Here is a 27,836-nt window from a genome sequence, read left to right on the forward strand (position 1 = left end):
GTCAGCCCCTCAAAGGGTCTCTGTAGAATAGTGCTCAGCACGCTCTCTTCTGCAGCAGCAGCTCTTGCAAGGTGAGAAAGAAAGGAAGCAGCTTTCCTGGATAAGGTAAATATGTATGTATTGCACACTTCAAGAAAAAAAGAAAAACATCCCAAAGCATCTTAAACTGACAGAAAATATTCTATTGTCACCCATTAGCTTCCTCTATACTAGGAAATGGGTTGAGTTTAGGTTTGGTACAGCTACTGGAATGCAGTGTGGCTTTGTAGCAAGTTGGCAGTGAGGGTGCAGGAGAGATGAGCAGTACTGATGAAGACACGGCAACAGGGACTGTGGCATGCACTGCAAATAATGGTCAAAGATTCCTGAGGGTCCTGCATAGATGCTGCTGCGTAGTTGCTGCTATTGCTGTCCTCCCTTAGGGCTAGGCTGAGGGCATTTGTGCTCAGCATTGCCATGGTTGTGTTCTGCAGTGATGCTTCATGCTTTGCCTGACCCCAGCTACATCTCACGATCTCACAATGTGACAGTGTTTGCTTGCAGAACATTAGGCTGAGCTACAACTCAGAAAAAGCAGGGATGAGATGAAATCCTTTCCTAGCCTGGATGACCAGGCTTCAGCCTCTTCAGACCACACACTTCTGGGTGACCAGAACAAGAAGAGAGAGGCTGCTGGCATCTCTGTGCATGAGTTACTGCATTCATCTCCACCAGAGAAGGGAATTAAACTCATGGCTATGATCTGGGTAATCTCCTGTACAAAAATAAAAAAATCTGTGCCAGTGTAAGGGTTAGATGAATTTTAAAGGCTGTGAAAACAAGAGGTTTGGGGCATTTGGCTGGAGTTAGGTGCCTTAGATAGTTCTTCAAACTTGCTCCTTCATTGTTTGCTTCAGCCGTGTATCACTTGTACGTTGATCCATGTCTAGAGTAGTCCTCATGTCCCAGATAGTGTTGTCTAAGAGAGCATTGTGAGATGTAGTGTGGAATAATGAGTTGTTTGTTATTTTTGCTCTGCTTTGGTATTCTACTAGGACTGAAGAACATGACTGATCCAAAACCTGACAAAAGCAGATACTCCTCTTCTTATCAGCATCCTGCTGTAGTTTGATGCAGGAGTCTTATTTCTGTCTGTCTCTTGTTTTTCCAGTCTGCTTGGGTGCAGGTCTGAAGTGGTGCTAACCTCTGAATGCCTCAACAGCAGTTTTGTTGTAGGTATGTGTTTTCCAATATATGTGGTGTCCACCCCCCGAATCGGTACAAGTTAGCAGCCTATCAAGTCCTTAGGGATGCGCTCCTGCTGAGCATTTTGCCACCGGCCTTTGGTATGCTGTGGCATCCTCTGAGTGAGCTGTGAAGTGTTTTGCTGGGTGCTTGGGGGTGTGCAGGCTCTTCATTACCACAGCCAGCTGTCATTCCTGTCTCAGACCATGTGATACCACTGTCCTCTTTGCCCCTCTCCTCACTCCTGTCCTCTTCAGGGCTACCCTCAGCCCTCTGAAGGGCATGCCTCTTGCATGTCGTGCCACTTAGGAATGCAAATCCACTGTAAAAATGCCATTTTTACTTGGCAGGTATGTTGCTGTGGTGTCCAAGCACCACCTGGAGTGACTCTGCTGGCTGGTAGTCCTCTTGGAGATATGACCCAAAATTTCTCAGGGGGAGCTATTACTGAGGCCTCTTAGGCATTAGACTTTAGTTACAGGAAAGGAATAATCACTAGAAAAATAAAGCCCTTCATCTACTCTCATTGTATCCATGCCCGAGTTTTCTTTTGATAGTGTGAAGTGGATGGGCAGATCCGCAGAAGCGTTGCTAACTACACTTTAAGCTGCTGGAAGAGAATTTCAAGGCATTAACTGCAAGAGTTAAATCTGCTAGCAAGAGCTTACCTCCTGATCTGCTGCTGGAGCCAGCAGGAGGAACTTAAACCACCAGTGGTGATGAGGCTGGCCAGTTATCTTCCCTACCCCGGCTGCTTTTTGGAAGCAGTGAAGACAGAGTGGGAAAAAAAAAAAAAAAAGCCTTACTCATGATATTTCAGTTTTTCCACTGATGTGACATCATTGGATATAACATAGAAACAAGTTGTCAAAATAAAGGGGAGGCGGCCACGGGGGGGTAGGGGAGGACGAGAGGCCGACTGCACATTTTGATTGAAAACATCCACTGCTGCTGTGGTAGCTGGAAACGTTTTGCCTTGAGGCCTGGTATGGGGCTGGTGTTGGGACAAGACCTCCCTCGGGGCCTCCCCGGGCGGCCCCTTTCCCTCTGGATGCCATCCTTTCCTCATTGAAGGGACGCATGGTCCAGCGGGCCCATGAGGGCCTGGGTCTGCTGGCACGTCGCCTTGTTATGCAGGGGATGGAGGCACAGCCCTAGGCCTGCTTGTGGGGTCTTGAAAGAGGAAGAGGGAAAATCGGGGTTGGGTGTGGTATGTGCACACTTCAAAGAAAAAAATTAAAGAGACTGCTGGGATTTCAAACAGGCCAAACGCTGGGCTTCTGGTCAGAAAGCAGCATACAGCACAAAGTGAGGTGGGTGTGAGTTACAGAAATGCTGCATGCTCACAGAAACCAAGTTGCACAATATCATTAAATGAATTTTTTAAAGCAGTGAGACTTCGGTGAATAAATGATTAGAGGAGAGAACATTGGTGGCAGTATTAATTTTAAGAGATCAGTTCTCATTGATTAAAAAAGACAACACAAAACAGAATGAGAATGCAGCAAACAACAATAAAGATCCCTTGCTGAAATTATGTATAGAAAACCTCAATCCAGCAATATATTACATTTGCACTGAATTTTTATAAAATTCTATGTTAAAAAAAAAAAAAGTTTACATTTATGGGGAGCATTTTATCTGGCTTCAATCATTTAGGACTTAAAATATGAATAAAAACCAAAGCAATAATTTGGCAATCACCCTACATATGTAACTAATCAGTACAGGAGCTGTCACTGGCTGTCATATACAAAGATAATCAACTAATTAAGCCATTTATAGTGTGCCAATCTCATGGTACTCCCATCATTGCCTTGATAACAGCTGAAATCAATACAGACCGTGGTCTGTGATGAGTGAAAGGACCTCACAGCCTGCCTTTAAATCATCTGCAAACAGCAGCAGAGCAAGCATTTGTGCTTCTATTGCAGTTTTGCTGCTGATGGAAAAGGTGCAATCAGTTTGGATTATTCAATTGCTATGCAACTTCTTGACATAGCAAACAACCTTTTTTTTTCTGAAAAAATATCCATCCAATCACAAACCCACCCATTGTGTTAAGCTACCTGCCTTGTAGAGCAGCAGGAAAACAGCTGGCTAGTCTCTGGGTATTTCTTCTATAAACTGCTGAGGTTGTGTAACATCTAAAAGGGGATGGATGCTCAGTGCAAGGTGGTGACCTCTAGTTAAGGGCTAAACTCTAAGATGACTGCAAATCAACTGAAGTAATTGTCAGGAAATGCCACATCCTGGTTGATATATGCATAGTTTGTGCTTTTCTAAGAGGAAAACAAAGCTTGAGGCTTTTGTTGTTGTTTGCGTTGTTTTTTGCTTTTTCTTTTAATAGCATAATTTAAGTGGTTTTTTTTTTTTTTTTTTTTTTTTTTTTAGGTGTGCCTGTTTAGATGTATTTTTACACATAACTTCCTACTGCTTCTTGTCATCCTTCAGGAAGGGCTGGGGAAAGCAGTGGCACAAAACTTGGGAGTATGTCAGTAATTGGATTTGGTTTTGTGCAGCCACAGGAAACTTTGTGATTGATTGAGAGCCTGCAAGGCCTGACCTTTTTTTAAGCACATATGCCTTGGGGACAACAGGATCCATTGATAGGTGGCTAGAAAGTAACTATTGTTCATTGACATCCTTTGTTTTCTTCTTTTTCTGTTCTTTACAACAGGTTTGAATTATAACCTGACTGCTGATGTGGCAAAGAAGGAAAAGAGCCAGCAACCCAGAGTTTACTTTGTGACTTCTGGAGAGACAGTGGGACAGGTCACAGAGAAGTTACAACTGTTGTACATGCAGGAAAAGTGTGAGCATTACCTAGCGTATGTCAAGGTCAGTTCAGCCCTGTCTTTACTTATGTTGGCCTTAATGCAATTCTCCCCCCTTTTTTATTATTCAACCAATTAAAATGATGTAGCTTGGCTCCAGATGTGCTTTGTTTTCCTGACAGGTGGATGAAGTTTTTTGAGTGGGAGTTCAGAGCTTCTTGTTTGGCATAATTTGTCAGTGTGAGTGCTATCACCTTTGAGCCTTTGAGGCCTAGTGCCAGGAATATGTATTTTATTTACTTTTCGTCAGGTGCATTTGTGGGAGATTTCTTCCTTTGGCTTGGTTTGTTGTTACCATTGTTATACTCAAAATATGAAGGCAAAATTTTATTTTGTCAGGAGCAGGAAGTTTAATCTATTAGTTTTGTAAGGTATTTTCCTTTGTGCATGGGAATGACAGGGTAATGCAGGATCTGTCCTGAAGCAATTGGACTCTCAGGTTTGAAGAGCACACACTTCATTTGGGCTTAAAAATACTAGTGAGATAACTGCATTTCATCTCTATCATAGACTTAGAGATACAGGGAGTGCTTTCCGGACTCTGTGGGACATACAAAGGCTCAGTTCTTGGTGTACATTTCTTTCAGCGTCTGCTAGGATGCTTTTTACCTTTAATTGACAACTGTTATTGAAGAAATGCCACTCAAGTACAATTCTGTTTCCAAAGCATACAAAATAGTTTCTCTTCTGCTTAGAAATTTATATAATGGATTTGAAAATTATATGGGTTCATCTTCTAAGCTGCTTACATCTTAAAAGCACACTAATCTGTGCTACCACCCTAGAGAGCAATATGAGGCAGTGTGGTTGCGTGGGTGAGTTGTATATCCTCCTTACTGAAGAACATACTCCCATAGATGATAATGACCTAACTTCAGTGGATATCACTTGGTAATATCTTGTTTTTGAGAATCCAGCAGATCCAGACATCCCTAAATGTATAAACTTTTCCAGGAAACTTCTGTGTACCTAAAAAAAACATGAGAACGAGAGAGAAGATTCAACCTTTGACTTTATCAACATTTTGTGCATGGTTGTTGAGTGAAAATAAAATAAATAAAGGGACCACCATGGAGGAAATGACGTCATATTAAGTTTACAGATCTCTGAGAAACAGCTAGATGTCTTCTACTTTTTTTTTCTCTTCATTTTTTTTGTTTCTGCGGCAACCTTTGTTTTTTGCATTGGGAAAGCTCATTAAAAAAAATTTAGATGTACAAAACTACCACTATTTAGAAAACATGATGTGAGTCTTCTAATTCTGGTCTTCTTCGAATGAACACATGTCAATAGGCATTCATGGATTGAGCTCAGATGAAAAGGAGCATGTCTCTATCTTAACCCAGTAACTACTTTTATGCTAGCCCTATTTTAAATTCTTGGGTACTACACAGAATTCACTAAAAGTCAATGTATGCCCAAGAAACTATTTTATTTACTGGGAATGAAAAGGTAAGAACTATCTTTTTCTGGAAAATTCCTGGAAAAAATTACTCTTATAGGCAAGAAAAACATTTCAAAATATTTAGATACAATAACAACTTATAGCAAAACAGCTGGTTAACAAACGAGGCTATTGGTGCTCTGCTTGATGTAAGTAGCTATTTTTCACAGTTGGAAGAATAGCAGGAAGTGTCATTTGTCCATGCAAGGGAGAATGCAAAGTAGTAGAGAAAGATAATCCCTGTGCTTTCATGGGAAAGGTGATATCCGTGAGCCTACGTGACATTAGGAACATCAAAGGGAGACCCACAGACTGTGGAGGAGTGGAAATGGGGTCATGATCTTTTGCTGTTATCCTTAAGGAACACCTAGTTTAAAAACAACAACAACAAAAAAGAAATACCCAAAAAACTCCAAATCTGAACTTTACCTGGAATTCTCCTTAGTCACATAGTTTTGTGATGGATGGATGGATGATACAAGATTGGGGCTTAAAATATTTTTTATTAAGTACTTCACTTAGGCTTTCCTCTGTACTCTTGTTTAATGTATGCCTGACTAATTTGCCTCCATGGCTAATTGAGTTGTTTGCAGTTGCACCCTTAAGCTGTTCACTTCATTACTTTTCTTTTGAATCTCCGGTGATAAATAAGTTTATAAGTTTACCCGAGGATTTCAGTTCTGGAGTGGCTGTGTTCAAGGATGGAGAAGCTGTTTGGGCTTGTGCATGAACTCATGTGCTGGCTTGACAAACCCTACTAGCATCCAGTCCAAACATCATGCAGCAGAGCTCTGTAGGTTCCCTTAGTTAAATGAAAGCCTGTACCAAGGCTTGCTGGATGGCATTGTCTTACCAACAAGTAGTTATAGCATGCTGGAGACATAAAACAGGACTGAGGAAAGTAATAATAGAACCAGGCATATACAAGCTTGCTGTGATCTCTTTTGACAGATAGGATCTCAAGAGACCTCAAAGAAACTGAGCACTAAATAGTTGCAGGTTGCAAAGAAATCAACAGGATTAATTGTTAAATCATTTTGCAATTGATAATTCTCAATGTTTTGGACGTGTCTTCTCCTATTTGTGCTCTCTTCTCAGGACAGGAGCTACTGTCCTTATTTCTCCTTCTGAGTATTAAAGTCTGTCTTTCCTCATGATTGTGTCGGTGAGATAAATGGATGTCAAAGCTTGTAGGGTACGTATAGCTCAGAAATCTTGTACAAGGCAAGCTACTGAATTACAGCTCAAATTAATAGAATTGTTCATGAGCAAATGTGGAGTGTTTTTTTTCTGGCTGTGAACAGAGAAGAAAATGAAGTATGTTTGGATTTGAAAATGCTTTGAGTTTGCTGCTCTAATGGTTATGGGGAAGCAGAGAAGAGATGCAGTTTCCTCCCTTGTTCCCCTCTTGGAACTTGTTTGATTTTCAGTTACAAAACTTTGATTGTTCTAGTATCCATCAACAGTAATTTTCAATACATCATTTCAGGTGTCATCTGCAAAAGCAGCATTTAATTTTCAACAATCTTTGGGGTTTTGACTGATGTTTTCAGTAGAAAATCAACAGCTGGTTTAAGTAGCCATTAATTAGCCATTAATACTCCAGGAGTATTGCTCTTTTTTTGGTGCATCTCTGCATAGCTGATGCCTGTTGACTCACAGGAGGGGCTTTGTTACTGGATGATGCCTCCTCTGTGCTGCCAGTACAGACCCTCTCCTTCAACAAGGGTAAACCCAGAAAAAGACATTACTATTTAACCTCTCATCATTTTTTTAAGGTATTCATTTTTCTGTAGAAGGAACAGGAAACATAAACATTAGAAAATGGAACTTGGTACTAAGTATCACAGAATCACAGAATTTCTAGGTTGGAAGAGACCTCAAGATCATCGAGTCCAACCTCTACCCAACGTTAACAATCCCCACTAAACCATATCCCTAAGCTCTCCGTCTAAACATCTTTTAAAGACTTCCAGGGATGGCGACTCCACCACTTCCCTGGGCAGCCTGTTCCAGTGTCCAACAACCCTTTCGGTAAAGAAGTTCTTCCTAACATCCAACCTAAAACTCCCCTGGCGCAACTTTAGCCCATTCCCCCTCGTCCTGTCACCAGGCACGTGGGAGAATAGACCAACCCCCACCTCGCTACAGCCTCCTTTAAGGTATCTGTAAAGAGCGATAAGGTCGCCCCTGAGCCTCCTCTTCTCCAGGCTGAACAAGCCCAGCTCCCTCAGCCGCTCCTTGTAGGACTTGTTCTCCAGGCCCCTCACCAGCTTTACAGCCCTTCTCTGGACCCGCTCAAGCACCTCGATGTCCTTCTTGTAGCGAGGGGCCCAAAACTGAACACAGTACTTGAGGTGTGGCCTCACCAGAGCCGAGTACAGGGGGATGATCACCTCCCTAGCCCTGCTGGCCACACTGCTTCTGATACAAGCCAGGATGCTGTTGGCCTTCTTGGCCACCTGAGCACACTGCTGGCTCATATTCAGCCGACTATCCACCATCACTCCCAGGTCCTTCTCTGCCTGGCAGCTCTCCAACCACTCATCTCCCAGCCTGTAGCTCTGCTTGGGGTTATTGCACCCCAGGTGCAGGACCCGGCACTTGGCCTTGTTAAACTTCATGCAGTTGACCTCAGCCCATCGGTGCAGCCTATCCAGATCCTCCTGCAGAGCTTTCCTACCCTCAAGCAGATCGACACACGTGCATAGCTTGGTGTCATCTGTGAACTTACTGAGGGTGCACTCAATGCCCTCATCCAGATCATCGATGAAGATGTTAAAGAGGACCGGCCCCAGCACCGAGCCCTGGGGGACGCCACTAGTGATTGGCCTCCAACTGGACTTGACTCCATTCACCACGACTCTTTGGGCCCAGCTATCCAGCCAGTTTCTAACTCAACAAAGCAGAACTCAACGAAGTAGAGGAGAATGAGCAGAGTTCTGGAAGGGGTAGAAAAAAGATGGAAAAATAAATGGGTTTGGATGCTTTAAAGGTGTCTCCTTAATATTGGTGTCTGGGTTTGCAGATGAAATACAAAACTTCCTCTTGAGAGCTGAATTTGATATCACTGAAAAGACTTAAGCTGTGTGCTTAACACTTGCTCCAGCTGGAGCATCATCTGCATCATCTCTGAGGAAACTTTTTCCCATTTTGCATTAACTGCCTTGGTCGTTACCTGTTTTTTTTTGTTTGTTTGTTTTTGTTTTTGTTTTTTTAATGGGTTCCCTTAATATTTAGGAGAGATTTGCCTGTGAAAAGGAGAAGAGAACTTGATTCAGACATCAAAGCATGTTGTGTGTGCAGATCTATATGGGGCCAAATCTCATCCTTGATTTCTCACAAAGGTATGATGGTGAAAGCCCTTTGTATGATTTATTTAAGATGTTATACATTTATTAAAAAAGCACTACTTGGTTTCTTACCCACTATAGGCCAGCCAGCTGGGCTGCCTGTTCTGTGTGCAAAGTGAAGGTTGTAATAGCTTCATACACCATCAGCAGTCCTGGCACGGGATTAACCCAGACACAGAATTTGTATTTTCTACCGAACTTTATCTCAGTTGACTGTCTGGTTGTTTTAAGCAGTCTCACGTTGCTTATCGTATTAACTCTTATCAGATCCTGTTGTAGCCTGTGGGGAGGATGGGGCTGAAAAGTGGCAAGGGGGCTTTTCATGACTTGTCTATAGGTGAGGAGCTTGTAAGTTTTGTACAGCTAGGGTTGGAATAAAACGTCTCTTTTTGAATAGAAATGGCACAGTTATGTGTTTCGTTAACTGCTGAATTCTGTAGCCAAAAATTTGCATTTTTTAAGTGTTTCTGGCCTCTGTCTGCTGTGCATTGCTGTTACCTCAGGTCTCTGAAGATACTCCAGGCTGCTGATCTCACACAACTTTGTCTCTAGTGTTCGCCAACTTGAGTCACTGTCTGTGGTTGTGATCGTTTCTCCTTCTGTAGCTGTTTGATCTCCTCTGAGGGGGATGTACGTATTAAAGTCTTTTGTTCTTAATCCACCATACTCTGCTCTTTCCTAGTCTGGGTGGCAAAGCATTCAGTCTTACCGTCATGTGTGGTGTAGAGATGGTATCACCTTGATCATTTGCCAGACAGGCTTTTTTCTGAAAGTTGTCTGCTAGTGAATTAACATTTACATGTTAAGATCTGACTGGTGTTGTTACAGGATGCAGGGAGATGCCAGAGACTCTGCAGTTTATTTTGAGGTATCTATTTTTAATGGGATTGGTGTCTCCTTCATAGTTAATGTAACTTTTGGGAGTTTTTTTTTTTTTTAATTGGCAGAGCTTGCTGCTGAAGCACTTATATTCGGTTTGGTGGCTCCAGGCTGAGCCTGGTTGCTCATGTGTGCTAAGTCCTTTTCTAAGATGCTGGTGCTTCAAGTGATGGATCGATTATGTGCTGGATGTGGACAATAACAACTGCTTTGCCGAGAAGGAGGTGAAAACCAGTCCCTTGTGAAGTACAGCTTCCCTTGGTAGTGACCCAGCTGTGCTGCTTGCCTCTCTGTGGGAGAGAAGAGAAATTGAAGCAAGCCAGGGGATAATGCTTGAAGCAGAGACCAGTTTCATAGCAGCAGCTATGAAAACTTATTCATAATTGTCTAGAATTTCAGAGGATTTGGACCACTGGGCAGACAAGGGGAGCAGTGACCTATTCCAGCCTTCAGCAGGAAGTTTATAGCCACTAGAAGAAAGACGAAAGCTGCTGTGTAGGATTGCCAGGAATGATGACTACAGCAAGGCTGAGCACTAAGACCAATAGTGGAGTGTATCTTTGGTTTTTTTTTTTTTTTTTTTTTTTAAAACTTTTCTCCCCTTTTGCTGAGCCAGCTGGAAAAATTGTCAGGCTGAGCCAGATGCACTCATAGCCTATGCCTGGTCTTAAAGAACTGGAGGATAGGTGGGGTGATCACAAAACACAGAGGCTTGTTTACAGAAGCACACTTTCTAGGACAAGTCTTTTTTCCAAAACCGTGCAAAGTGTGCTTTTGTAATCTGTTAATGCAGCCTGCCTTCCCTCTAGCAAAGCAAAACATACTCTCTTGGCAAGATAAATACGGTGTGATTTTTTTTTTTCACCTCGTTCTAATGTGATCAACCCTCTCCTTTTGGGGACCAGGTAGAGAAGAAGTTTCACATTTTTCCAGAGAGGCTCCCATGGGCAAGGGAAGAACTGCATGACTCTGGGTTCTTATTCCTTGCCTATTAAATACAGGGATTTAGATAAACAGTAAAAAATGTTAGGAATTGGTGGGAAGACTGACATCTTTGAGATGAATGTTAGCAACATTAAAACTTAAATACCATCATTGATAATGGAGTTGGCTTTTCCAGAAGCTTTTGGCAGTGTTTAGCAAGTTAAGACTCAAATTCAAAACTGTCCTGTACAACATGGCCAAACTGAAGCAGCCAGATTTGTCTGGCACTAGCAGAGGGGACCCAAGCTTCAAGTGGCTAAGTGATATCTGCTGGGGCTGGCAGTGCTATTATGTGGGAGAGCAAATTGTGGCAGGCATTAAGCTATAAGCTGTTCTGGGGCTCTGGTCTAGTGGGCAGTGTGGTTAGTAAGGCTGTTTAGTATCACAAAAAGTCTTGTGTCCTGAGGCCACTGGAAGGCTTTCATCTCTGAGCTGAAGACAGAGGTTTTGTCCACATGCACTCCAATGCCAGTCTTCCTAGATTTTTGAAGAAATCACTTTTTAATTTTAATTTTTATTTTTTAAAAAACTTCACGCTGATCAGTGACATAATTAGGTGGCAAATCACTCTTGTCTGGTTGGAGAATGTCTTTGTACACAGCATGGCTGTTACAAAATCAGCCAACCAAAAAAAAAACACCAAACTTTTAAATTTTAGCGAAGTAACTAATTTCTGTTTAGTTCACTGGTGCTTTTCAGCTTTAGTCAGCATGTATGAAAACCTAATATATTGTGTATGGCCCAGGTGGAACCTTGGTTGCTCTGGTGGAGCTGCTGTCAGATAAAGTGCCTAGGTAATCACATTCATAAATCCAAGTAAAGAGATTCTATGCTCTTGAAATAAAATAAATATCATCTTGCATGAGGCTCAGTCAGTAGACTTAAAGCACAGCAGCTGTTGAAATTCTGCTTTGCCTGCCTTGTATTTCTTCTTACCTGTCTTTTTTCAGCTGCCACATTTCCTGCTAACCCATAAAAGGATCTGAATCTTCAGTCTTGAGCCCTTTGATATGCTTGTTCCTCCAGTATATCCTGCAATGGGAGAGAATTATGTATTTTTGATTAACTCAACCTGAAAAAAAGTTATATTTCTCAAATTTTAATAGAGTTGAAAATTATTTCTAATGTCTACATGAAGTGGTGATGCTGTTATTGGTCTTAAAACATTCAGTAATAGGCTTATCAGTGGGCAAACAGTAGAGACAGGTATGTCTTTTAGTTTGATGTAGTAGTTCCTCAGAAGAGACTTTACTTGCAGATTAAACCTTTTTGGAGGCCCAGGAGGGGCAGATTTAGGCCTGGGTGGAGGATGGCTCTCTCAGGAGAGGTTGTCCATGGGGCTCCTCTCTGAGAGGATTCATTGTGTTTCCCCAGTGATGGCGCTTCTAGGAAGTGAATGGCCAAACAGATATAAGAGGTGCTACACGTTGTGCTAGGAAAAGTTGTTTCAAAAGGCAGGTAATGATGGAAAAGATTTTTTTTTTTTCTTTCTCTGGCACTCCTGGTTAACCGAAGAGCTTGTTTTGTCAGGTAACACTACTGTTTTAGAAACTTTCTAAGCTTGTTTTTCATGGAGAGTGCTACAAACCAAACACATGATGGCAAATTGTACCGTAAAGGTGTATTAGTACTTCTTTGGGACAAATTTACACTTTAGGGGGGATATGTTTAATCCCAAACACTAGAGTCTTGCTCCAGAAAATTACAATAGGGAACAGCTTGTTTGTCTTAGTGGTTTTCCTGTTTATAACTCATGGAGGTATATCAGTCTGTGCCGTGATCTCGGACACATACAAGTACATGATCAGCTTATCCTTTCCAAAGTGGGGAGTGCCTAAAATTATCACCCTTTCATTTCGCTACACTTAGGAAGGAATGAGCAAGGCACTTCATTAGGAAACACTGGAGGCAACTTCCAACAGAAAACTCCTCTCAAAGTTAGAAAGAAAACAATTAATTTTGACAGCTGTGATTTCTGGGTTTGTTCCAAAGCTATAATGTCCTGATAGGCAGAATAGACTTGGGTCTCCAGGGAGACTCCTACAGATGCTGTGTTTGGTTTGGATGGCAACAAGTAATGCTAATTCAGTGGCCTAATTCATACTGAAAGTACCTGACAATGTGCTTGAAGATATGTGGGAGTAATATGTTGCAGGCGTGGAGCTCTTTTCTGGCAGAAAATGCCTCTTGCCACTTCCCCCCCTACCCGCTTCGTACCTCCTATTGTGGAACTGAATTCACCTCGAATGCCTGAGGTGCAGAAACAGCTGAGGGAAGGTCTGTGCCCTGTGCCATCAAACCCATGCTTCCACCCGCGTTTCCGTAAGTAATGAGGTAATTACAGCCAGCATGGCTGTGCTGGCAATCAAAAGTTATATCCTCCTGGTTATGCTTCCAGTTTGTTGCAAAGTTTTCATTACTGATTTCCCATGTAGAACTCTGTGACCTCTCCTGGAGTCCCAGTTATTTGAGAGAATGTTTAGTATTCTGCACCTGGAACCTGCAAGTTGTCCTACACTACCTTTGCTCCTCCGGAGATCTGAAATTGGTAGTTATCTGAGAGTTAGAACTATTTTCTGCTTGCCCACAATGTCTTTGTTTGATGACATATTCTTCAGCTTATTTCCAAACTTTGTATTCTACATGTTCTTGTGGATTGGATACATTCAGCAAATTGTCTTGCACTTCTCTGCTTTGGTGTGGCATGATTTTAGAATGACCTTTCCTCCCATTATGATTATGGCCACTGTGCATGCTTTTAGTGAAAGTACACATTGCTGAAAGCTATCATCAAAGCATTGAAGTAGTCAAAATTTTAGGAATATGAACGATCTAATATTGAGGGTTTGTTTCTTCCTTTGCCATCCTCCATTGTAACGTGCCATTTATCTTCATCTTGTGTCAAAATCTGTATTGCTGCATGCAAATCACAAAGCTTTAGAATAGAAGTTTTCAGAAGTGGATATTGTAAAGGTTGCATCTAACATAGAGAACTGATGGATTCTTAACTGAAAACTCAGTGTTACTACATCAGAGAGGTTTGTCTGATCATTTTCCACTAAGAACATATACAGTAACTTCAGTGTTTCACAGAAAGCTTAACTAGAGGATCTTCAAGTCTGCCTTCATTGTCAAGTTATTGACCACTTTTTCTGAAGTTATGCCTACTAGTGTATATATTTTTTTCATCTATAAAGCAAGAGCAGTTTTGTGGAAATAACTTAGAACTTTCCTCTTTGAAATTACTTGATGAAACTTCATATCTGTGAAAGCCCAAAAAATACTTGATTATGTTTCCATGTTCTCTATGTGGGTATCAAGTTGGATTCTTTTATTGCCATCTTATTTTCTAGCTATTTTAATCTCTGTTTATTTCTAGGTTTTAAGGTACTGAATAAGCTTTACCCTGTAATATGTGAGTGTACCCTGTAACACGTGAGTGAACCTAATCCTGTAAAGCTAGGACTGGGTGATACCCATACTGTAATAACAAATAACATACTGTAATAACAAATAATAATGAAGAGAATTCAGTAACAGCTTATACTGCATTTGTTTTGTCCTGGGAGAAGACCCAGGTCTGGTGTTAAATTTTAGACTGAAATATAAACAGCTAGCTGTAAATCTAAGGGAATCTAATCCCTAGAGCACTACTTCCTTCTTTTGGCATACACACTGCATCACTTAAGACTTCCTTAGATGACAAAATAAATTAAAAATATAACTGATTAAATTATTGTGACTTGGTAAGTTTCATCATATTAGCAGGCACCTTAAGGCAGCATCTCATTCAGCAAGAATAGATGTAGGGGAACCAACATAAAAAAAAAAAAGGGGGGGGGAATCAACATAAAAAAAAAAAAAATTCCTCAAGAAGAAGAGGGTGTAAAAATAGAAGTAACTAACAAAAAATGCAAGTTTAGATAAGTTGTGTCTTATGCAAAAGAAATTATAAATTTATATGTTTTTGCCCTGTGTGATGGTTTAACCCGGCCGGCAGCTAAACACCACGCAGCCGTTCGCTCCCCCTCCCCCCTCCCTCTCTGGGACAGGGGAGAGAAATGGAAAGTGAAGCTCATGAGTTGAGATAAAGACAGTTTAATAAGACAGGAAAAAAATAATAACAAAAATAATAATAACAATAATAATAATAATACAATGGTGATAATGGGAAAGTAATAATAATATGTACAAACAAGTGATGCACAATGTAATTGCTCACCACCCGCTGACCGATGCCCAGCCTAACCCCGAGCAGTCCGGCCCCCTCCCCCCGGCTAGCCACCCCTATATATTGTTTAGCATGACGTCAGATGGTATGGAATACCCCTTTGGCTAGTTTGGGTCACCTGTCCTGGCTCTGTCCCCTCCCAGCTCTTACTGCACCCCCAGCCTGCCTGTTGGCAGGACAGAGCAAAAGGCTGAGATGTCCTTGGCTTGGTATAAGCACTGCTCTGCAACAATTAAAACATCGGGGTGTTATCAGCACTCTTCTCATCCTAAGCCAAAACACAGCATTCCACCAGCTACTAGGAAGAAAATTAATTCTATTCTAACTGAAACCAGGACACCCTGCTAGGGTATGGAAAGCATTAGCCATGAAAAAGGGGTTTCAGTGAAGCCCAAGTGTACCGGGACAGTGGTCTGACGGAAAGTCTTTTAAAATCCATTGCATGCAAGAGGCTAAGCCCTGTCACTATGTACAGATCTGGCTTTTGCTCTGGGAGCTAAAAAGGACAGAAAAATTGAAAAGCCAGGAAGTTCATCTTACTCCAGCAGGTGAAAGATGTTGAAATACATACAAGATTTTTACCCCCTTGCATCTCATCTTTCACTGAAGGCTAGGTAGCTGAGGTTGTCTCTAAGATGTCTTGAATGTATTTAGGTGATGTTGAGGCTTTCAGTCCTTAAATAATAAATGTAGTGGCAAATATTCCTGCAAGTGCAGAAGAAGCAACAACACTGAAGTAGCACACCCTGGAAACTGATTTTTTTTTGTTCTTCAAGCTGCATTCTTTCTTTCAGGTACTACCTCTTCGAGACTAGTGTGAAGAGTTCTGAAGTGGAACATTTTTGTTGTTGTTTTCTAAAAGGGGATTTATTTATTCAGAGAAAACTGGTGGTTTCATGCAATTGTAATATCTATAAATTCCTCCTTTTAAATCATTGAGCAAGTCACCAAGTACTTCTGAATCACATTTTTTTGGTTGTGTGCCATTGGAGGAAAATATTGCTTCATGCCTTGGTAAAGTACAGAAGCCTGACATTCATATGGTAACAAATCCAATTTTGTATGAGAAATACTACTCTTGTGGAAGTGAGTCCGGTTCCCATCTGTGGTGGGTGACCCCATACCCCTGCAGAGTTGGGAAGATGCCTGTGTGTTGCCCCCCCCCCCCCCGTACAGCCAGCTGTGCTGTTCATGGTGAAGAGGGGACTGGAGCCCTGTAGCTGTCATTGATAAGCCATAAGTAACGTCCCTGTGACTTGGAGGTGTCTGTAAGGACCTTGGCATGTTGGAGCACTCGACCTATCCACTGCTCATCTGCAGGAAGGGAGCTGGAGGAGGAAGTTTCCATCTTCTTGTGTTAGCCATGGGATTGTTTCCGTAACAGTTGCCCTGGTCTGCTCGTGGGTAGCAGCAGCAAAAATCATGAGCTTGCTTTGAGAGGCCAAGCCCTGGAGCACAGCCAGGTTTGGGAGCCCTGTCCGTAGTCTGTGCCAAGACAGCACAAGCACAGTACAGTGGAACACAGGCATTAGAAATCCATGGCAAAAACCATCCCTGGCTTCTGCAAGGGGTGAAGATCTTTCCTGGAGACCAGAACAGACCTTTCTCACAGAAAGTAGTGTTATCAAAGCCTTTCCTGAACCTACTAAATATTTCTGGCATGGGGGAACAGGCTGTTGTTGAAGATGGCCGGGACAGAGCTTCCACCTCCAGTATTTCTCCTCCTGCTGAATGCACTGGAGCAGCGTGTGCTGCATGTGTCTGCTTGACCTATACATGCTTGGTCAGCTGTGGCAAAGTGCATTCCTGGCATGGAGATACTGCATGAAATTGTGCACTGATGCCATGGCCACTGCAAGCAAGAAATATTATTCCAAGAGCTGTTTTTTAGTTGTCCCTTTCAAGAACTTGAGCAAATGCCATAATTTATTTTTAAACTTTATATAAACAACTTAAATATTCGTGATGGCTCACTTTTCTTTCCTTGCTATTTTGGGAACAGACTTTAGTCTGCCCTACGTTGTCTTTGTTCATTTTTGACTTTGGTTTTCTCTCTCTCCCCTTCTGTAACATAGTGATCTGATATCCTGGGTTGACTGAAGGCTGATGGGTTCAATACAAAGTCGTTTGCTCCAGGGAATGAGCAGAATGGATTTGCAGAGCTTGGGCTGTGCCTCACTTCTGCCTACTGTGAGAGCTACCTAAAAATGTAATGTTGCTGATTTCATAACCTGTTCAGATCCTGTTAGTGGTGTTAACTTTATCTTTTTTGTCTTAAAGACAATGCTTCTGAATGTGGCTCAGGAGAGCTGCATGTTGGGCAGACATCAGTGCATGTTAAGCTGTGTTATTACTACTAATCTCTTACTCTTGCAAGCATTTACCTTATGTCTTATTATTTACTGTGCTGGTTCTTACACAGAACCAGCCTTGAAAACATTGCAAAAGCAAAAAGGGTGAAATACCACTCGATAAGGTTCTGTAGATCTCTTCTGATTGCTTTTCTGATTGCCAGTCTAGTTTGGGACCCATTGCTCTAACCTATGCCAGAGGCACAGAAGCTGTCATGATTGCCCATTGTCTTTGCACCACAAAGTCAATGGAATTATTAAGATTCAGCAACCCATCTGCCCATAACGATGGTGTTTCTTAAGACATCGTTGTCTCACTTGTTGCATCAGGACAGGGTTTTGGATTGAGAGCTGTTGGGTTGGGGGACTGCCTTTACAGATCTCTGCGTAAACAGCAGCAGTGCTTGTGGCTAAAACTCAGAGACGATCACCATGTTGGATAGGACCTTGTAAGGTCTGAATGTTTCAAGAGTGGTTTTCTTAAAATAGGCACCCCAAAATAATCCAAAAGAATATGTAAACTGTCCAGTTCTTTTGAGAAAGCAAAGTTTACTCTGGAAGTCCCATGAGAGGAGGTTTTCCTCCTGTTGCTTTCTTGTTCTGGCTTGTCTGTGTTGTAGGGATGTTTCTGGAGATGTATGTGCTCTCATCCTCCTAGTTCCAGTCAACAGCAGAAAAGAAAGGTCAGAAATAATCAGTGGATGTATTAAGGATAAAAAATCTAAAGCTTGAAAAGGACCAGTCCTGGGTTCATGTAAAGCTTTGTCTCTATATTTTTTGATTTGGCTGCAGTCTTTGCTGTCTGAACAGTGCAGTATTCTGCTGGCAGTTGAGAAGCAGCAAGTGAAACTAGGTATAAAGAAAAAATGAAGAGTATCAGTGACGCATATATTGGTATATTTCTCAATATGCAAGGGTTATTGAAATGAGCTTAGGATATGATAATACATTTCTAGTGGTCATACGTTTCCAATCTGCTTCTACCACTTAATTTTTTCCCCTCCCCAAATCCTGTATATATGTAGGGTTGGAGAACTTCTTAGAGACCTATGTTACGTGTGAGGTAAAAGGTAATCTAATCAGCCAGATAAATGCTTGTGCTTTTATATGTGTTTTGCAAAGGACTTGTTTCAAAATGTAACAGATCCACATTTGGGTATTTCTTAAATACATATATATTTGGGTATTTTCTTAAAAACAAAACAAAAAAAAATCTTGGAAAAAAAAAATCTTAAAAACAAAACTGATGTTGCAGGTTTTTCTACTACTACATCTCTTCTCATTCAGCTGATGCATTTCGTCCAGTGCCAGGCTGGATGGTAGGTGCAGGCTACTAGACAAGCATTGTGTAGCAGTTTTCTCTTGCCAACAGCTCAGTGTTATTCAAAAAAAGCTTGATTTATGATCCCTGGAGAGCATGACACGTAGGTTGGCTTAGATTGCCAAGGAGCATACTGCCAAGCTTACACTCTACCCAGGAACTCATTGGTCTGTGCTGAAGGCTTTGGCAGAGGGATTAAGTGTACCTCCATTGCAAACTGCTTTAAAAAAAAAAAAATAAAAAAAATCTCTTTGTCAGCTGATAACTGTCAAACATGAGCATCTGTAGCTACATGTTGCAGAGTTTCAGATGTGCGCTAGCTTCCTTAACGGATACTCACTTAGTAATAACTGAATAGTGTTAAGGAGAGGTATGATCAATTTTCACTCATTTGCATATACATTTTGAACACATCAAATATTCTGATTCAGCTTTGTCCTCACCATTTGATCTGTGCTCTATCCTCAGAAAAAAAAAATATTTTGAGATATTGCAAGAAGTAATTTTTTTTTGTGTAGGGCTGTAACCAAATTTGGGTATGAAACAAAGATGGGACTACATCAAGTTGTGGACTGCAAATGATTATCTTATGTATGCAGTAAACACAGATGATAGAAGTCTTGACCCATGAGATTGCTTCACTAGACAGATGGATGAAACTAACTAAAAATATGCAAGTTTAATCCATTCCCTTAGGAGAGGCTCTTGGGTCAAAAACTGTCTATACAAACAAAACTTTATTATTAAATCACCATTATTACCACTAATTTAATAATACTTTAACTAATATTTACACTTCTCAGTATGCACTTTCAGCTTATCCTCCGTTTTATACGAATCATACATTTTGGAGTAATGAGCTGGAATAAACTGAAGTAATTTGTCTAACAAAGCCTTCTGCTGTTCACCATTTCTCTTACTTTGGGGATGGAGTGATGCTATTTTTTATGGTAACTGTATTTACAAAAATTGTCCCCAAGCAAAGCTGGTTTTGAAAAGAAAACATTTCGGAGTAAGCTTAGGAGACATCTTGACAAAAAAGAAAACCAGTAAGGGTGTATTCCAATAGTCTCTATAAACTCTTAATGTGACCTGAACTTGTACAGTGCTAGGCATGAATAAAAGCAGGTTTAGGAACAGTCCTTTACCATTCAGTTGTATCTGCCAGGGCAACTCTGAAGCTCCTTGCTCCAGGATAGCCTCTGGGTTATCCAAGAAGGGAGGTCGCTGATGAGAAAAGAGGTGGCTGCAGCTCTTGCTGCAGTGTGTCTTCAGTAGTCATCTCAGTTAGATCCCTTTCCTGCCTGCTTTTTATGGATGTAGTTACAAAGGCTAAAAGGGTAAGTATCCGTGATTTTTACCAGACAGTGGCTGATGGGCTGTGGCTTGAAGCCATATACACCATGTGCAAAATCTGCGAGCCAGGCCCTTCCTATGGAGGCAGTGGTAAGGAAGGTGAGTGTGGCATGTGAAAGAAGCAATGTCCCTTAGCATGAGGGCAGTGATAGACTGCATGCATGACCTCCTGTAACTAGATAATGTGTGTGCATTGGTTTTGTTTGAGCAGTTAAGTTCATACTTACAGTTTGTTGAAATCTTGTTACCTTCTTCCGTTTTCTGTTTATCTGTAACTTAAAAGTGTATGGATGTTTTAATGCTGCATTTGCAATTGGATCTCTTCAGTAGATAATCTTCACTTTTTGTTGAAAGAAGTCAAATTTTGCTTTTTTGCATAGAAAAAATCATTTATTACATATTTGTTTTATTTTTTCAGGTATTGCCTTTCCCAAATAATGCAAAGGGACTAAGCTATGATGCTGAGCGTATCTCATTCCAGCTCATCTAAGCTTTAACAAGGCCCATGGCCTCTTGGGAAGACATAAATGATTGTAAGGGGAAAGTTGCATGATTTAAGACATTTATTTATTCTTCTTCTTTTTTTTTTTTTTTTTTTTTTCTGGAACAAGATGCAGACTGATCAAATAAGAGAGAAACTGCTATCAGTGCTGGCATAAATGAGTCTTACAAGCATGACTGGGCAATACTCATTTGATCACTCTTTCTGTGTGATCTATTCGCTTTTGGTTGTCCTCACTATTAATGGTAAGAAGCATTTTTGGGGCACAGCTCTCTTGGCCCACTCCACATGCGTGTGTAAGGGTGAGGCAAGTCAGACTCATTGATTACATCTCCACTGGCTCACAAGAAAGCCAAGGGCAACTCAGAGGTAGACATCTGGAACACAGATGTCTACATTTAGCCAAACGAATCCCACTCAATCCAGTCCAGTGTTGTCTGACATTATTTGCAAGTTAAGGAAAAATGATCAGTTGGTCTGCACTGATCTGTTTCCAATATTCTATTTATTAAGTGAATTAGATTGATTTTTAGCCAAAGAGCTGGAGTAGAGAAGTGATACAGTGAAAAAAACACTTTTTCCACTACTCCCTGCAGTCAAATAAGAAGGAAAATGTCAAGCTTTTCAGCTATAAACCTCAGCTCAACGTGGGACATACAAGGTCTAGCAGAGTGAACAGGAATAAAAGCCAGCACAGCGTGATTCCTGTTGCGTATCCCTCTCTTGCTGTCTGCTGGTCATGGGCTAAAAAGATGCAGGAGTCTTTTGCAGGAGTCTCAAGCCAATACTGCTAATTTTCTTCAGCTTCACAGAAATGTGATGGCTATCTTTAATCAGCAAATTTGTACTCCTTTATTACAGATGGGTATCCTACATATATGCCTGTCTTGCTTTTAAAATGGCAAACAATGTCTGTGGGACTCAGTTATAGCCTTTCTCTTGGTAGTTCTAGTAGCAGGATTGGATTAAAGCCCTGACAAACAACCCAACAGCTGTGAAAGATGTTGGCTAAATGGTTTTAAATAGTTTACATTAGTCTAGTTGAAGAGCTTAGCAGTTGCATTGTTATGGTCTTCTTATTTTTTGTTTGAAATGACTGTAGAGCTACCTTGCAGTTGAAGCCAGTCATATTTTATGCCTCATCTTTAGAAAATATAGAGGGCATAAGGATAAAACATCCCTGTTTGAAATTTAGGTGTACAACTCACGTACAGTATTTGTCATCATTTACAAGTTTGGAGAACAGACTAGAAAGTAAAAGGCAGATAATGCAGCATGAGTAGTTTAATGCAAGGTACTAGCTGAGCTTTGTGTTTGGACTCTGCCAGGGTTGAGTGCTATCAGCTTCTTCTGCTCCTTAGCCATGTCCACAGCTGCTTTGAACACTTTTGCAAGCAGACCTTTAAGAGAGCAGGTACAACTAAATTCAGTCATTACTTCATAAATCATTCAGAGATACTTCCAGCCTGATATGAAGATGAATACTTTTCCATTATACTTCTGTGAGAACCTTTTTTCCCTCCTGGATAGGAATAACTTGTTTATTTGGCTGGAATGTAAAGCTGAAATCAACAGCTGAAAATATGCATGATGCGTTTTGGATTTTAGTGACTGCTATATGATGTGGCTTTGAGAGCTAACAAATAGATATATTCTTGTGCCCTTTGTGATTAGCCATATCTCCAGAAAGTTGCACTACACTTTCTTGGCCCCTCTCACTCCTGTTAAGGAATGAGGTATTGAAGAACCATTTGTTCTTATGTTCCAGTGTTGGATGTTGGAGTTGAGATTTTGTGTCAGGATTTTGATGTCTCACTTGCTTTACAAAGATTACCATGAAGACCTTTTAGATCTTTGTCTATAGCCACAGGAAAATTGGAAAGACAACTAAGACATGTGAGTGAGCACTATTAAGTAAAGCCATAAGAAAATTCTTCTCCCACTTTGTTCTTATTTTTTTTGTTGCTATTCTTGTTTTTTGAGTTCCAGTTGGATCTAATTCTTTTTGGGTTGTTTTTACTGCCTGATAATTAACTAGATTCACTGCAAGATAAATAGTAAAACCCACTTAATCCATCTCCAAGCAGTTTACCATCTCATTTTAGATTTGCTGTTAAAGATTGGAATAAAGCAGCAGTATCCCTCTATCAGACTGAATTCTAACAAGTTTCAGAGGTAGGTTACTGGAGTGGAAGTAACAGTGAGATGGCTTTTATTTACTATGGTAGCAAAAGAGTGTCCCTACAGAAGCATGCAGTAGGGGCTTGGAGGGTGCCTAGCTGGCCTGCTGTGTAGATTAAAAGAATAAATCAATTCATGAAAAGTATTAGTTCTCTGGAAAAAAAATGGCAGGCAACCAGTTTGTCTTCATGGAAATAGTTTTTTTTTTTTTTTTCTTTTCTATGTGGAAAGCAAATGTTTTTGAAAACAACAACAAAAGCCTACTGTTTTCCCCTGGAAAGTTTTACGTTACTCATTTTAGCTTAATAAAGGAGGTGACAATGATTCAATAAGAAGTAACTGTTAAAATATCTACAAGAGACCTAAATAATATCAGTAATGCGTGAAAGGGCAAGAGAGTATGTATGCTTGTCTCTTTGTAGCTGCTGCATTGGGGTTGGTCCAAAGTGCACTGAAACTGATGGAAAGTGGTGTGCTAATCTGAGAGGGTTTTCACAATGTACATGAGTGACTTTCAAGAGTGACAGTGGTGGCACTTGGCTGGGAAAAAGGGCATTCCCAAGCTCTCTCCCCATCCCAGGAGAGAAGAGGATCCCCTAGGCGTGGGACCCCTGTCAGGAGGCGTCGGATCCCAAAGGGTCACGCAGTGCCCATGGGTCATGCACCCGGCGTTTCCACTGCTGGGGAACAGATGTGAAAAGGACACCTGGAAAGGTTCGCTGAACTCTGGCTGACTTCGGTCTGTCCTGTTTTCTTACCTTCCTAAATGCGTGGTAGGGAAGTTGTTAAAACAAGCTCCCTGTTTCTTTCCTTCCCAACCATATTGCTCTTAAAAGCTTTAGAAGTACAGGGAGGCAGAGAGAGAATTTCTCTCATTCTGTGCCACCTTCTCTCAAGCCCAGGCTGCCAGGATAAAAATGAGTGTGTTTCTGCCAGTCAAGCACTGCTTTCAGTGGGAGCTGATGACACCTTCAGTTTTTGTTTGTGTAACCATTTGGCTTCTGTAATGAAACATTTAACTTTCTCCAAGCCTTTGGCTATGGCTTTTACTGAATTTAATGAGTTTCCTGCCTTAAAAGAACAGTGAGGAAAGCTTCAAAGGAAGCAACTGGACAGGTGAGGAATGCGTCAACAGTCAAGAAAAGTCCAGCAGTTTGTTAGTGAAAGGACACTTTAATCTGCAGGACCTTTGCTGTAGGGGTTAGCCAGTGGTGACAGAGGGTGAAGCAAAGCTTCATGCTCATTCCTCCCAGTAGCAGCTTGTATTTGAGCAAAGTGTGCTCTGTATTTATACAGTCACCACTGCAGGCTTGACAGATCTAATTTCTGTCCTGTGAATGGAAAAGTTAATCTCAGTAAGGTTGTTTATTTTTAGTTAGGCTACAAAAAGAGTAAAATGAAGGAGAGACAGAGCTGGCCTTAAAGTATGCTGGATTAAGAAGTCTAAATTTATATCTAGTGCAAAAAGTTTATTTTCTGTAGTATATCACTCCTGCTTTTAATGTAAGAGCAATTCCTTCTTAGTACTGAAACAGTCTTTAGAGCTTTCTTAAAAGATTTTTGCTTCATTTTAACTCCCAAGCATGATTAAGATGCAGAACTTTCATCCCTGACTGCCTTGCAAAGAGCAGATTCGTTTCTTAAGGGTACATCATTGCTCCTTCTAGGGATGCAGTTCCTATGACATACTTCACAATGGAGAGCTGGTTCAGATTGTAGTGACTACTTCCTCTCATCCTGGAAAAAAATACTTGTAGCTACTGGTAGGATGAACTTCAGATCAGCACCTCCATGTTAGCAAACTCCAGATGTTCTGGATTACATGTAGATACTTGTCTTAACCCTCAGAACAACTGGTTTTTGGGTCATCCCAGATGAGTTCATTCCTACTGCTGAGTTTACCCTTGCTGCATCTTCACTGGCATCAGCCAAGGACTTGTGTCCTGTGTCTGCAAGTGAGGAAAACAGACTCAGAGGTCTCCTTGTTCTGACAGCTTGCAGCATATGAAGGTAGGGATGCCCTATCTGAAAGGAATGAAGTGACACCAGGCCCAGTGCTGTGCTGAATAAGCACAGGTCCGCTTGAAGAAGGCAGAGTATGGCAGGTCCTAGGTAAGGTCAGAAACTGCTGCTGCCTAGTGGGATGCTGGCTGGGATCTCCTTTTTCTTGCCCCGATCCCTGTCTTCTGCCTGTGGGGGTGGTTCTCTGAGAGGTTCCTCACACCTGATGGCTGCCCAGAGAAATGTGAGAATTAGCGCTTCATGTCAGTATTTGCATAGTGGCCAGGAAACACCAAACCTGCATATAAGAGAAGTGGGGAGAAGCTTTTCAGCCTGTTAGAGACTCCTACAGCAGCTGGGTCCCAGTCATGATGGCAGGCTGTCCTTCAGCCTCTGGGCTTTGGCCTTATCCCAGGGTTTCAACTGGTACAATGGAGACTTCTCTTCCCTTTGTTAAACTCACTAGCTCATCTCAGAATAAGATGGGACAAAAAGGTCTGTGGACCGTGGCATGTTGCCATGTGAACGAATAGTGGGTTTTAAGAGTTTCCTTAGGAAATATAAAGAAGCTAGTGGGAACTTGACTTAAAAAAATAAATAAATAAAAATCTAAATACAGCTTTATAGTGTAAGCAAGTACCTGATGTTTTCCTTCAGGAAAAATCTTGTAGCCCTCATCTGGTCTGCAAACCAAGTACAGCAAATAATCCTGCACAAAGCTGCCTTGGGGCAGTTAAGTGGGACTTGCAGGGGAGAAGGGAGTGTTTCTCTTCGCAGTCTCTTGTGCCCACTTGTGATCATTTTCTGTTATGTGGACTTTTGCCAGCTACGTGCAGGGACAGTGCTGAAGATGCTGTTCGTGTCTCTACTTCTCTGTGATCTGTTCCAGGGATGTCCCTTCTCCCCGAGCTGGCTGGCACAGTTGTTGATTTCTAGGCCAGTATCCACAGGAGTGGGAAGCTCAGGGAGCAGTGTGCGAGCGGTATTTAAAAAAAAAAAAAAACAAAATAAAAAAACCATAAAATAATCCAGGCACTCCAGCTCAGGCTTGAAATTGTGACAGGGAGTTCATTAATTTAAACAAATTACTTTCAAGCGCTGGAATGCTGTTACTACAATATGGTTGACTAGAAAGCAAAGAGCAGGGCTTACACCAGCTTTTGCACATAACCTTGCTGAAGCCGATGAAGCTGTATCTGTCGGGAAACCTTGTCCCATGGCTTCCAACCAAGAAGCTCACATCTTTTGTGTGAAGATTTATAGCTATGCAATAAACATTCCTCCAGATGAGCATGATGATATTTTAGGTATCAGGGTTGCATTAATCAGCGTGTGATGGGAACCTTGGCAGGGCAGGAAGTGAACAGAAACTTGCATGCTGGCAACCACAGCACTTGCAATATCATGGCTTTGTTTTCTGCTGTACACATGGCTGAAGAAGGCAGTTTGCAAAAGGAAAAATTGTCCAAGAAGGTTTCTGATGTCAGAACTGCCACTTTTCTTCCCCTCTGGGTGCAGGGCACGGATTGCTTTTGTATTTGTTTATAAAGCAACATTGAGGGTTGCATTGCCTGAACCCAGCTAACTCTATTCACCAATATCAACCAGCATACAAAAAGAGCTTAGTAGGGATCTGGACTATCTAAGATGCCCAAATATGCTGATTTACAATACAATTAGATTGTATTTTGACTCCTATGTGGTAGGAGAAAAGCCCTCAGTTTGGGATCCCTACGTGCATCAGATGCTGCTCTACTTGCCACAGGGTTCGTCTTCCTCTCCTTTTCTATTGTCAGGTCTGTCTCTTTGCAGCTTTCTCACAACCCTTTTTTGTTCCCCTTTTTCTCCACAAGAGCCAGACTGGATCTGCTCTTTGATGTTTTTATGGCCCTGCTGCTTTCCCACAGTGTGTGGCTGTTGTGTCTGATCTGTCACCAGTCTTCCTAGACAGCAACTTAGAAAGTGCCTTTTTTAATAACCAACCTCACTTTCTGTCCTATGATTTCCCTGACATTCATTAACCATTTATGCCAGCAAATGTAATATTGTAAAACATTTTTCTTGCCCTGTCATCTGAGAGCACAGTCCAGTCCTGACTGTATTATTTGATAAAGACATCAGTGTAATCAGAATCACTTTTCCTTGTCTAAGCATTGCTTCAGTTGGCTTTCTTGGAATTGTGGACTGCTGTCATGCAATAACATATATAAAGCTAAGTCTATTTCAACTCTCACAGATTTACCTAGCAGCTCAACTCAGGAGACTACTTAAGCACATTTCTTTAAAAGCGTAAGTGCAATGCTTCTGTTCTGCTTTTTCAAGTACTACCTTCATCCATTTACCTTTTTTCCTTCAGTTAAACGTTATGCTTCTGGCACAAATGTTTTCTTTCTGGTTTGTGTTTGGACAGCATCTTTGTATTTGACCATAACAGAGACTCTGTGTCTTGTGGTAATGCACAATTTCTACATTGCCCAGAAAAAAAAAATAAATATATAGTTTTTGACATATTTAGAAACAGTGAAATAATTTTTTTTTTTTTTTTTTTTTTAATCTCAGTTTTCTCGGAGAACTTCCAAGAGCCTACTTTATTGAATTCAGAAGAGATAATGAGAAATGTAAGATCAGAAAGTAGATAATTTCCTCTTGTTCCACTGCTCCCCTCACCTGTTGCATTTTGGTTCTAGTAATCACATAATATGCCATACTCCCATGTAGTAATGGTAGAGAGAATTTTTAGTTGGTTCTCTAGACAAAGGTGAAAGCTCTCCCACGATTCCCCATTTGTGTTGGTACATGGAGAAGGAAAATGGTGTTCTCATAAAGAAGCTATCAGTCCCATTTTGATAAGCAGAGGCAAAGTTTTGCTTAATGTTCAAAGCCTGTACATGCAAATGTCTGTCTGTATGTCTCCTTAGCCACTAGTGTTAGAGAACGAAGTTGCTCTCTTTTTCATCTTTGTCAGAGTTGACTTTGTCAGGGTCAAAAGTATTCCTAGGATTTAAGTACATAGTGTGTTTGCCTGAGGATCCCATGAGCTTACTGCATATATAATTACATGCCACCGTACTTCAACACAGTGTAAACAGCGTGACTCAGGGCATGAAATAACAGTGAGCCCTGGCCAGGCAGCTCTTCAGCCAGGCTTTCACTAAAGTAAGTGAAGTTTTAC

General features: G+C 41.3%; 1 protein-coding gene across 2 annotated transcripts in view; it reads left to right on the forward strand.

Moving 5' to 3' along the window:
- The window catches only part of ITGA9 (integrin subunit alpha 9), a 216,740-nt gene that overhangs the window by 48,089 nt on the left and 140,815 nt on the right, over positions 1 to 27,836 (forward strand). For both annotated transcript variants that reach the window (XM_032180886.1, XM_032180885.1), the window contains exon 15: positions 3,905 to 4,065. In XM_032180886.1, coding sequence (XP_032036777.1) covers positions 3,905 to 4,065 — 161 coding nt within the window. The remainder of the gene's footprint in view (positions 1 to 3,904; positions 4,066 to 27,836) is intronic.

This window comes from Aythya fuligula, chromosome 2, assembly GCF_009819795.1.
Source record: "Aythya fuligula isolate bAytFul2 chromosome 2, bAytFul2.pri, whole genome shotgun sequence".
Taxonomy (NCBI): Eukaryota; Metazoa; Chordata; class Aves; order Anseriformes; family Anatidae; genus Aythya; species Aythya fuligula.